The 12552-nt window shown below is 39.0% G+C and overlaps 1 protein-coding gene across 3 annotated transcripts in view; it reads right to left on the bottom strand.

Moving 5' to 3' along the window:
- Sec24a (SEC24 homolog A, COPII coat complex component) overlaps window positions 1–12552 on the bottom strand; it is an 81162-nt gene that overhangs the window by 15683 nt on the left and 52927 nt on the right. For all 3 annotated transcript variants that reach the window (XM_004629366.2, XM_012514340.2, XM_023713134.1), the window contains 7 exons: window positions 11107–11219; window positions 10304–10422; window positions 6220–6275; window positions 4962–5168; window positions 3241–3361; window positions 2471–2629; window positions 240–413 (listed from right to left, as the gene is read on the bottom strand). In XM_004629366.2, the coding sequence (XP_004629423.1) occupies window positions 240–413; window positions 2471–2629; window positions 3241–3361; window positions 4962–5168; window positions 6220–6275; window positions 10304–10422; window positions 11107–11219 (949 nt within the window). The remainder of the gene's footprint in view (window positions 1–239; window positions 414–2470; window positions 2630–3240; window positions 3362–4961; window positions 5169–6219; window positions 6276–10303; window positions 10423–11106; window positions 11220–12552) is intronic.

The following is a 12552-nucleotide window of genomic DNA, read 5'->3' as shown; positions in this document are numbered from 1 at the left end:
CTGCTGTGTGCTGCTCTGCATTGGACCCAGCTGAGTATGGACTGAAACCTCCAGTAACTGTGAGCTAAATAAACCTTTCCTTCCTTCATTTTGAGTGTCGGGTATTTGTCCCAGCAACGAGAGAAGAGTAGCTAAGACAACCATGTATTATTTACTGTAACACTGTGATTGTTATATTGTACACTTAATAATTTAAGAAGGCAGATCTTACCTTCTTCTTTTACACAATAAAAACTTACCTTTGCTTGATGTATACAAAAGTGCTGACTGAAAAGAAACCAACTGGGTGTCAGTAAGACTCTCTTCCACTGACATCTGCACTGCATACCCAGCATCTGGGTTGACGTTGGGCAGAGAAAGTAAGTCTGTTGACCGAACAAAGAAATTCCCATGGAAAGTATGAATAGAAAGACCTAGAAGAAAAAAAGATTGTCAAAATGGTTTTATGCACCTCCAAATGTTTATTCACATTTTCTTCTAGTGATTTACCAGAGAGTAAAAAAAGTTTAGATAATACACCGCAAAATGGTTAGAGTAACCATAATGACAGAGTGAAAATGTTTGTCTGGCCTATACACAATATTTACCCCTTCATAATAATTTTTAGAAAAACAATGGATACATATAGTCCTTGGGAAATGAAAGCCAACTCCAAAACAGTAATGAGAAAGAAAAAGAAATATGTAGGTCTCTACACACAAAAAATAGTTCTCCACAATGTAGTTTAAAAAAAAAAAATTGGGGGGCAGGGAGGAGTTGAAAGCAAGGTAGGGGAATGGGAAAATTTTTTAAAAACTGTACATGATAGTGCACACCTGTACTCCTAGCACTTGGAAGGTTGAGGCATGAGAACTGCCACAAGTTAAGACCAGCCTAGCTACAGAGAAAAGCCCTGTCTCAAGAAAGAAAGACCGTGGCACATACCTGTAACCCCAGAAACCTGGTAGGCTGAGGATGGAGAATCATGCTTGAGGACAACTTAAGCAACTTAGTGAGAACCTATCTCAAAATAAAAAAGGAAAGAGCGGGGATATAGCTCAGGGGTAGAGTGCTTGCCTAGCTTGTATCAGGCCCCAGAACTAGAAGAAAAATTAAAACATAATTTTAAAAAATTAAATCAAAAAAGAAACATAAATACTGAAAAACTTTTAGAATAGATAAATGAATTTAAAAAGTACAGGGCTAGGAATGTAGCACAGGAGCGGAGCATTTGCCCAGCAGGTGTAAACACCAAATCACTGGGTTCAATGCCCAGCACTAACCACCCTCCAAAAATCCCACAAATGGATAACATGGAGAAATGAAAACAGAAATTAAAAGATCTCCCAGTCTGAAAACTCCGGCGATGGATAGTGTTAATGGCTGTAAAACAATGAAAATGTGTTCAATACCACTGAACTAACTGTGCAAGTACAATGTGAAAGGGTTAACAATGTAAGCTCAGGGGTAGTGTTTTACCTAGCATGTGTCAGGTCCTGGCTTTGATCCCTAGCACCACAATACATTTTTTGTTTGTTTAAAAGTAGATTAAAATGGTAATTTTTTAAAAAATATGTCCTAGACAGGGTCTTCAACTGTGTAGTTTAGACCAACCTCAAATTCATGGCAATCTTCCTGCCTCAAACTCCAGAGTGCTGAGATTTCAGGCATGGATTACCATGCCCAGCTTAAAGGTAGATTAGTGCACAGGCTAAGACAGGAGGATTGCCACAAACTCAAGGTTAAAGAATGAGTTCAAGACCAGCCTGAACTACATAGTGAGATGCAGTCTCAAAACAAACAATCGGGGCCAGGGATGTAGCGCAGCGATGCAGTGCCTCCCTGGCAAGGATGAGGCCCTGAGTTTAATTCCTGGTACAAAACAGAAAAGAAGAAAAGGACCAGAAAGGAAAGAGCCAAATCAATCAATCAATCAATGAAATATTTGTTCCATTAAAATAACAAACTCAGCTATCGCTTCTACCCGTAGCTCCAGATACTAGTGAGGCCAAGGGGACTTCAAGACCAGTTTGCAATACTGAGTAACACCTCATCTTAAGGGAAATCAAAAAGACCTATTGCTCATAAGGAGAATACAAATCCATTTGTAACATTTTATTCATGTTGAGAATACAGTCTTGGGGGTCAGGGAGATGGCTCAGTAGAATAAGCACTTGCCTGGCAAGCACAAGGGCCTGAGTTCACACCCTGGTTCCACCAAAAAAAAAAAAAAAAAGATAACCCACATACCACAAAATTCAACATTTTATGCTGTACAGTTCAGTAGTTTTGATATATCCACAATAGTCCCTGGGGTTTTTTTTAACAATGTTTCTTTTCTCTTAATTAACTCTTTGTAATTACATATTCTGGAGTCAGCAACTTTTATCTTAAAAAAGCAACCTTTAGAACATAAGACTAGGTGAAAAAGTATACATTTACTGGTATAAAAAACAGAATTATCAGCTGTTAAAGGCAAAGGGCTCCCCACCTTTGGTACACCGAATCCGCATGACGGCCTCAAAGCCAATCTTCCGCGTGAGGTACCTCTGCAGCTCCTTGTGCAGTTTCTGCACCTGGACAGGGTTGTGCTGATGATGGTAAGACGGATAGTAATAAACACTGCCTGCTGAGTACCGAGAAATACACCCTGGAAGAGAACACCACTCCTGTTTACAAAGGACAGGAACTCCTCAACTACTTGCACTATGCTAGATTCCAAATTCTCCTGCACAAGCCTTTCACTTTTTACTATGCCAAAGTAACTGCCTCAGGGTTTTGTTTAACTTCAAGATAGTGTTAAAAAGAATATTCCATTCCTTTAAACAGTAGTAAAGAAATTTCTCTATTTCTCTTCTCCTAAATTAGAGAAGACAGTAAGGTTTAGAATAAATGAATGATTTAAAAGTGAAGGATTAAGGGCTGGGGACACGACTTGGTTGGTAAAGTACTTGCCTACAAGGCTCTGGGGTCAATTCTCAGTACTGCTAACAGAACAAAACAAAACCTGACTGATCAGCCAGGCACAGCCACACATGCCTGCAGTCGCAGCTGTTTGGGAGGCTGTAGTGTGATGACCACTTAGGTCAGCCTGGCCCACAGAGCAGTACTCCAGTTCAATGCAGAAATCGTTTAAAACAACAAGTGACTGATTCACTCTCACAAGGAAATAAAAATTATTTTACTTTGTCTTTTACTTATGATACAAACATGTAAGCACCATTTTGATATTTTTTTAAAAAGTCCTTAGGAGGCACTTACCTAGTGAAGCCAAGTCAGAATACTGTCCACTGAGAAGGAATAAGTCAACAGCTACTTGCTGACCAGAGCAGTCCAAGGCTAATTTCTTATAGAAGTCAGTGGACGGTGTCAAGTGTATTTCCTATTAATGATTAATTACAAAGGTGAATTTTTAAAAACATTTAATTCTCAAAAAATATAAACAAATCTACACATACCAAGGTGTTCATAACAATTATCCCTGGACATTCTACACAAAGCTTTTGCTTTGTTTACAATTTGATTGTTCATTAAGAAACTTGTACTACTTAAGAATTTTCAGAAACATTTAGGGGTGGGGATATAAAGCTCAGAGGTAGAACACCCATGAATGCAGCCCTGTGTCCAATCCCAACAATGTGAAAGAGACAGAGAGCAAGGAAGGAAAAGAGGGAGGAGGGGAGTGGGAGAGCGCAAGAGTGAGCAAGTGAGCAAGAAAGACAGCGAGAGCGAGCGAGAGAAAGTGGGCAGCAGACACAGCGAGAAAGAGACAGAGACAATGAGCAAGAGAGAATGAGCAAGAGACAGAGTAAGTGAGAGATAAAGTGAGCGAGAGACAGCGAGCAAGAGACAGAGCGAGCGAGACAGAGCAAGAGCCACACGCCTGCACACCCAGTTCTATGGGACATTAAAGCAGGAGAATTAAAACTTGCAGCCCAGCCCAGGCAACTTAGGAAGGCCCTGTCTCAAAAGATGTTTATAAACAGCTGGGGATATAGCTTAGTACAAAGGCCCTGTGTTCAATCCCCAGGATCTACAGAGAAAAAAGAAAAAGAGAACAGAAGAATTTTATATGACATTTTTTCTTTGTTGTTATTATTCTGTTACACCGAATACCTCTACTATACTAATATTGTAATAGGCAACAATAATTATAAATAAAATGCTTGGTATGCTAAGCAATTCATATGTAATATGAAATGTCTAGTCCTTTCAACCCCCAAAGAGGTAAGTACTATCATTATTTTGGCTTTACATACACAGAAATCAAGGTGCAAAGAAATTAACAATTCACATTCACACATCTAATAAGCACTAGAACTTAGAACTTAGATTACAGGAGTGATATAGCCAGCATAGTACCCTGGCTTCTTGCTCACTTTTGGGAAATCCAGGTCTCAACTATTAAGTTTACACACACAAGGTACTCAAAAGTAAACTATGGCTGTCAGTGTAACAAACTACGACAATTTCTAGCTGATCAGGTTCCACTTTGTCCTTAGCAAAATACATTCTCTCAGACTCCTAAAGTTTCTCATCAAAGCCAATCTGGATTGCTAATGGTCTGCTAGAGACAGGATAAATCATGTAGAAAAAAATGTAACAAAATAGGTATGTCGGGGCCGGGGAGATGCCGCAGTGGAATAAGCACTTCCCTGGCAAGCGCAAGGGCCTCAGTTCAATCCCTGGTTCCACCAAAAAAACAAAAATAAAATAGGTATGTCTACATAGAAGTGAAACATAGAGCACTTGCCTAGTATACACTGGGTGCCAGCCCAGCACTGCAAAAAATAAAAAAATAAAAAAGATTTAAGAAGTGAAATTCTAAAAATAATGTAAAAAAGAAGTGAAATTCTTTAGCCAGTTCTCTATATCCCCTCTTCCCCACAACTGAAAAATAAATTTTATAAAAATGAGCTCTGAGGTCAAAGGGACAGAAAGTACCAGCATAAATCCTATCACACACTTGACAGCTTTCTAACCTTAGCAGATGACCTGTGGTTGGGCTCCTCTCGGGGTTTCAGGGCTCCCACTCCAAGAGTCGGAAGCTGTGTTTGAAAGACAGTCATTCGACCACCAGTTGGGGACATCAGCTTAAAAGCAGCCTGAAGTGCAGGACCCAAGGCACTCTGGGTCTCCAGAGATGTGGTAAACATTTGTGGCAAAGTTTTCAGTAAACCTTGGACAAGCTTGTGAAATAAAGCAAGAAAACCCGAGTGTTACAATTGAATTTATCCCTACAATAAGCTTGTATCTAATACAGTAGACAAGACATTTGGTTATGATGGTCAGAGAATCTACAGACACTACAGTCAACAATGAAGTTGACCAAATGACAAGAAAGCCATTATAAATCTACAATATAAATTAGCAAGCAAGATATCAAAATCGGGGTCTTATAGTTCTTTTCCATGCAGCAGTCCAGCAAGACTATATGTCCAAAATTTATCAAAAAGAACTTTCACAGTTTAGAAATTTGATATATTTAATAGTACAAAATATAGTTTTCTCCATCACCTCTACATGCTTTATTTAACTAACTTTCAAAATGAGCTTAACTCTTTCTGGTTGCAAAAATCTAAGATATCTATTAATTTTGCCAACTAGTAGTATCACTACAAAAGAAAAACAAAATCAAACCCAACTACCTATTCAGATTAGGTTGTACAAATAAAGAGAATTAATGGGGAAGAAATACTCCACACTACGGCACAGTGACCGATGCCAACAGCAGAGACCATAGACTTGCTAGTCAAAATGTTCGCCTACAGCATATACACATTACAGGGTAGACGACATCCCCCCTCAGACACATTCTGTTCACCTCTCACTGTATTATGGCATGGCAATTTCCAGGCAGGTAATAAGTTCCTTCTGAACTGACCCCAATGACAGACACTCTGTGAATCAGAAAAGCAAAGGGCACTGAGAACAGCCCAGCTAGTGTGTGTCTGTGTGGTGACCAGAGCTTATCCCAGCGACCCTCCCCACTTCCCAGGTGGTGGGCAAGATGCTGTCTTCCCAGAGCTCCTCTTTCCGGAACAACCTTATCTTCTATCCTACTACAACTTGCTGCATTAGACTTAAAAATGATTGCAAATTCAGAGCTAGTCATCAAATGAGTTTAACTAAGAGCAAATGTAAAATGCTTAGACTGTCAAAGAAAAAAAGCAAAATGTTAACAGTTTATTTCAAAAAGATGTTTTCAATTAAATATGGCAGGTAGAAAATGTGCCTTACCTCTTTACTTTCATGTAAGTTTACCAATAAGTTTTCTGGCATAGGTATAAAAACATCTGAAAGAATAAGCAAATACTTGTTTTAAACAAAATACATGACACTGGTGTGATTAACCCCATTCCTGAAAGAGAAGCTGCTGTTTCCACTAGCACAGTACTATGCACTGTCTATGTCCACAGAGCCACCAGAGGAACAGGGATCCGGGTTTCTGCTTCTTGCCTACAGCCTCCCAATCAGAACACAGAGCTTGGCAAGGTCCATACAAGTATTTGGCTTCCTAAAAGCAATCATTTAGCATCTTGCTTTGCTTTTAGTTGGTGAGCACGCCAAAAGACACACTCTAAGCACTAAAGAAAAGACAACTGACATGACACTCAAGAGCCATCCAGCTTTCCCGGCTTGGCGGCACATGGCTGTGGCCCATCCCTCAGAGGCTGAGGCAGGAGGGTCACTGAGAATTTAGGGCCAACCTCAGCTACACAATGAGACCCTGTCTCAAGAACAAAACAAAACAACACTCTTATCTTCATACAAAAGTAACACAGCTCACCAGTAGCTCTGGCATTCAAACCCTGATGTTTTCTAATATAGAAGGCTCACACTGGGGCCAGGGGTGGAGCTCAATGGGCAACACACTGTTCTAGCATGTGCAGCCCTGAGTTTAGTTCCCAGCACCACAAAATAACAAAACAAAAGGTCTGTCCAATGCTTCTATGCAGGACTACAAAATCGACATCAGAATGTATGTGAGCAAACCGACTGCTTCAGGGAGCCACTCAGCATTCACATTTATTCTGATCAGGAATTAAATTTCCTTCCTTACACAGGAAGCAACAGAAGAGAACGTGAGTAGTAGAGAATTATAAGAAAATTATTTCTATACTGATTTTGCTTAAACATAAGGCTTACTATGAAGTTTGTAAAACATCAATAGATAATTTGAAATATTACATGTTTAACTCATAAAAATTTTTTATTTCTACAATAGTGTTTACCACCTCATCTTTAGAAATTTTTGTCTTCAAAACATTAATGATAGCTTTATTAATAAGATACAACTAGCATATCATACAATTCATCCTGATAGAGTATAAGTCTAGAGCCAGGCATGGTGCCACATTCCTGTAATTCCAGCTCTCAGGAGACTGAGGCAGGAGGATCTCTCTGAGTTCAAGCCCAGCATGGGTTACATAAGTGAGTTCAAGACCAGCCTGAACTGAACTTCGTAGTGAGACCCTGTGTCAGAAAACAGCCATATATAAATGAAAGTAAGAGTGAAGTTCTGGGCTGAGATGTAGCTAAGTAACAGAGCAATTGCCCAACATGTACAAGACCCTCCTCAGCTTGACCCCCAGCACGGGGGGGGGGGGAGTACATTTCAGTGATTTAATTATACATTCATAGTTATACAACCATGATCATTATCTAATTCCACATCGCTAGCATCATCTCAAAAAGAAGCTCTGGGGCCAGGGAGACGGCTCAGTGGAATAAGCGCTTCCCTGGCAAGCACAAGGGCCTGAGTTCAATCCCCAGTTCCGAAAAAAAAAAAAAAAAAAAAAAAAGAAGAAGCTCTGCAACCACTAACAGTTACTCCTAGCTTCTTCCACCCTCCCTAAGTTCCTGGGAACTAATCTTTCCGGTCCCATGGGATTACATATTCTGGACATTTCATATGAAGAGAGCCAAGCTGCATGCAGTCTTTTGTGATTGGCTTTGTTCACCAGCATGTTTTTAAGATCCATCAGTACTTCTTTTTGTTGCTGAAAAGTGTTCTACTGCAAGACTAGACCACACTTGTTCTCGTGAGCACAGCTGCTAGGTCATATGGTAACTCTGTTAACTTTCTGAGGAACTGCCGCAGGTTCCCGCCACGGCTTCCACGTTTCCACTCCTCCTGCAGTGTGTGAGGGTTCCAGTCTCCCCAGATCCACACCACACTACTATTACCTCTAATTTTAGTCATCCTACTTGGTGTGAGGTGACATTTCATGGCGCTTGTCATTGGCACCTGTCTAAAAACTCGTGATGTAATGTACTTACCAAACTGTTGACAGATCTTTTGTGGAGGGTACTGGAGATGTAAACACAGGGCCTGGCAGAAGCTAAGCGCACCACCAGCTGCGGCCCCGCGCCCAAGGACGACAGGCACTGTGCTGAGCAGAGCAGTGCTGCTCGCCTATGTCGTCCTATGTCTTGTCACTGTTCTGGTTCGGGAGGTAACCCAGGTATAAATCCCTCATCAGGTAGAACTCGTAAATGTTTTTTTCCCAATTTGCCAGCTGTCTTGATGGTATTCATTACAAAACTTTTTTTTTAAAGACATTCACTATATATATTCAAGTCAAAACATTTTGATTTCTAAGAACTCTAATTTATCTATTTTTTTCTTTTGCTATCTGTAGATTTAATGTTGTATCTAAAAAACTGCTATCTAATCCAAAATTCACTCCTAGGTCTTCTTCTAACACTTTTTATACTTTTAGTCTCGCACCGGGGCCTATGATGTTTTTAATTTTCTTATTATAAAATATGCACAAAATACACCCTTGAAGCATTTTTATGCATATAATCCCATGGCACTTAGCACAGTCACAGTGTTGTACAACCATCATCTATTTTCATAACTCTCTCATTATCTCATAGAAAAACCCCATACCCAGTAAATAGTTATTCCCTAATACGCCTCTCTTTCCACCCCTATTAATTTCTATTGTATTTTGATTTTCTCTTTCTTTTTTTTAATGCATTTTGTACATGGTCTCGCTACGCAGCTTGACTCATAGTGATCCTCCTGTTTCCAGCCTCCCTAGCACTGGGATTACAGGTGTGCACCACCACATCCAGTCTCGCGGCTGGTTCTGTCAGCCCAGGGGTGGGGCTCACGCAACATGTGGTGCCAGAGATCAAACCTCAGTCCCTGCGCTTGCCTAAGTAGGCGCTCAGTTGGCTGAGATATCTCACTGGCCCTCTACTGTATTTTCTATCTGTATGAACTTCCTTAATCGAGATACCCATGGAATTAGACAACATTTGTCCTTGTGTCTGTCTTACTTTGCTTAGCAAAATGTCTTCAAATTTCACCCATGTTGTAACACATATCAGAATTTTATCACTTTTTAAAGCTAAATAATATTCACCACTATCTTTATATTCAATTTTGTTCACTGCTTCAGCTACTGATGGCCACTTGAGAACACTTTCATTTCTCAGCTACTCTAATTAATGCTGCCATGGAAATGTGTAATTATCTGTCCAAATCCCTACTTTTCACTATTTTGGGTATTTAAAAAGAAGTAATAATGTTAAATCCTCTGCTTAACTTTGAAAACTGCAAGGCTGAATGTGGTAATGCATACCTGTAATACAGCACTTGGAAGGCTGAGGCAGGAATATCCCTACAAATCTGAGGCCAGGCCAGGCTACATAGTGAGTTCAAGGCCAGCCTGAATTACAAAGTGAGACCTGTCTCCAAAAACACAAACATACACACATATAGATATACATAAATGTAAATGTGTTGTTGCTATTTTTCTTTTTGTGTTGCTGGGAATCAAACCTAAAGCGTTGGATGTGCTAAACAAAGACTCAATCACTGAGCCAAATCCTCAGCTCTCAAGTACTTTCTAATGAATGAATAGGTAAGTGATAAAATTAGATTTAATCTAATTTCTAACATTAACTTGCTTTTGTTTTCTCAGAATTCATTTGTCCATAACCTTGTTTCCTCCTTCGTAAAGTGAGACAGAACTGAAGAACAATCTAATGATTCTAATAATTTTATATTCAAGCTTTTCATTTACCTAGTACACTTATACCATATACTCCCAATCTGCCATGTAGTCATGAGATATATTTTTTTTTCTTTATTTTTTTTTAGTCTTTTTGAGACAGGGCCCTACTATGCAGTTCAGGCTGGCCTTGAGATCACTTTGTAGCTCAAGCTGGTCTCGAACTCACAACAATCTTCCTGCCTCAGCCTTCCCAGTGCTGGAATTACAGGTGTGTGCCACCATGCCTGGCATGAAATTTTAGCATAAAATTGCCTAAGGCAGTTCAATAATTTTAAATGCATAATACATACCATCAATATCTGAAATTATTAGCATCTGAGGTTGAGAAAGACCTTCTTGAAGACTGTAGAAATGAATTGTACTGTCAAATGTTATGAAGCCAATTTTTGTTCTCGTGTTGCCAGGAAGCCTAAAACCAGACAAATATAAAGGAGTATTGTTTTTTAAAAAAGCATTTTATTAAGCTTTGATATATTTTGTTAATAAAATATTTTCTAAATATCACATGAAACATCTAGTTTAGTATTAAGGGAGACAGCCTAACAAACAATGTTCAAAACTCCCACTTCTTGCCCCGGAAAACATATTCCCAGATGGAAAACACTACAGGTAAGTCAACTAATCAATGAAAATCAGGAATACAACAATCTAAAACCTATAATGCTAAAGAAAAAGAAATTTAAAACATAAAACCTATAATGTGATATACAATTAGGAAGTAATATATAACAAGTACTGTGAAGTATATATACAACTTTGCATACAATTTAAAGTTACAAAAAATTATTCAGGGGCTGGGGAGATGGCTCAGTAGAATATGTGCTTGCCTGGCAAGCGCAAGGGCCTGAGTTCAATCCCGGTTGCCACAAAAAAAAAAAAAAAAAAAAGGCTTCAAAGAATTACTATATACTAATTCTAAAATGTAATATAGATTTACATAGTATATCTGTTTAAAACTTTTACATAAATGTCTTTTACATTATTGACTTAAGTGGACTTTGGGTACATAATTACATGGCTTTTTTTGGTTTTAAAAATGAGTCAGTTTACAAACATGGTTAGTTTCAGATTTAAACTAAATGAAGACACTTACAAATCCAGATTGTCTAACAAACTCTGGCAAACTGAATTCAAGTATCCAGTTTCAACTGCATTATGAGATACATCAAATACAAAGAGGTACACTGGAGGTTGTGGTGGTCGTAACTAGAGGGGAAAAAAGAATCACATTAAATGGATTTAACAAGATTAAACTTGCTGAGCATGGTAGCACCTGCTCGTAATCCTCAGGAGGCTGAGGCAGGAGGATCATCACAAGTTGAAGACCAGCATAGACCACACAGAGAGTTCAGGGCCAGACTAAACAACAAAGCAAGACCAAGACTCTGTCAAAAAAAGAAAGAAAGAAAGAAAGAAAGAAAGAAAGAAAGAAAGAAAGAAAGAAAGAAAGAAGAAAGAAGAAAGAAAGGGAAAGGAAAAGAAAAGAAAAGAAAAGAAAAGAAAAGAAAAGAAAAGAAAGAAAAGAAAAGAAAAGAAACTTATTTGCTGTGTCCACCCACAGCAAAACCATAAGGTAAACAGTATTTACAGTATGAGTGACAATGACTGATAAAGCTGCATTATGCTGTTTATGTGTATGTACTCAACAGAAAACAGTCTATGGCTGCCATGCTCCAGAAAGGTGTGTTCTCCAGGACAGGAAGGGGAGACAGACAAAGGCCTGTTGCAGGACTGGCCCTGGCCAGCTGCGTGGTCTAAGAAGAGCTAACCACGATGTGTACCTCAGCATTACCGATTACCTGTATGTTTATGTTACTCTGACTTTTCTATTCAGCCTTCTTCTCACAATCAGAGGAATTATTGCTATGAATGATAAATTAGTCTGTTATTTAACCAACATATTTCAGCAAACTCCATAAAAGTATCAGGCCCTCTATGTATTTTGTTAATGTTATAAACCTAAAGATGTTTTCAACTCAGTAAATGTATCAAATAACCACAATGAGAATTAGATACACAGTGTGCTACCTTTTATGTACTTGTGTAGACACCACTTACCAAATTTATAAAATACAGGTAAGCAAGGACCAAGCAAAAACCTTTGTGGTAAGTTTCTGAATTTAAAGAAAGCCATTTTTGCAAAATGTGGGAAATAAAAGAATTTAGGAAGGACAGTTCAAAAAAGCTACATTATAGAAAGCTGTGACCACTTAAATGTCACAAAATATCTTCTCTACTACAACTTTGTGGTGAAAGAGACTGACCTCTCTCTCTCATAAATTTGACAGTATAATGCACCCAACTGCCCAGACAAAGACTAGGCCACAGGCCAGGAATGGCAGCACAAGCCTGTAATCCCAGAACTCGGGAGACTGAGGGAGGACCATTGTAGAGTGATGTATCAAAAAAGAACAAAAGCAGGTGGGTGAGGGCTCCTGGGGGTTCTATAAAATGTAAATTACTAAACATCAAAAATAACTTGTTGCCTAGCAAGCCCAAGGGCCTGAGTTCAATCCCCAGTTCCACCAAATAAATAAAT

The sequence above is a fragment of the Octodon degus genome, unplaced genomic scaffold (genome assembly GCF_000260255.1).
Source record: "Octodon degus isolate 3935 unplaced genomic scaffold, OctDeg1.0 scaffold00029, whole genome shotgun sequence".
Lineage (NCBI taxonomy): Eukaryota > Metazoa > Chordata > Mammalia > Rodentia > Octodontidae > Octodon > Octodon degus.
Note: the sequence above shows the minus strand (reverse complement) of the source record. Positions and strands in the feature narration are given on the sequence as shown.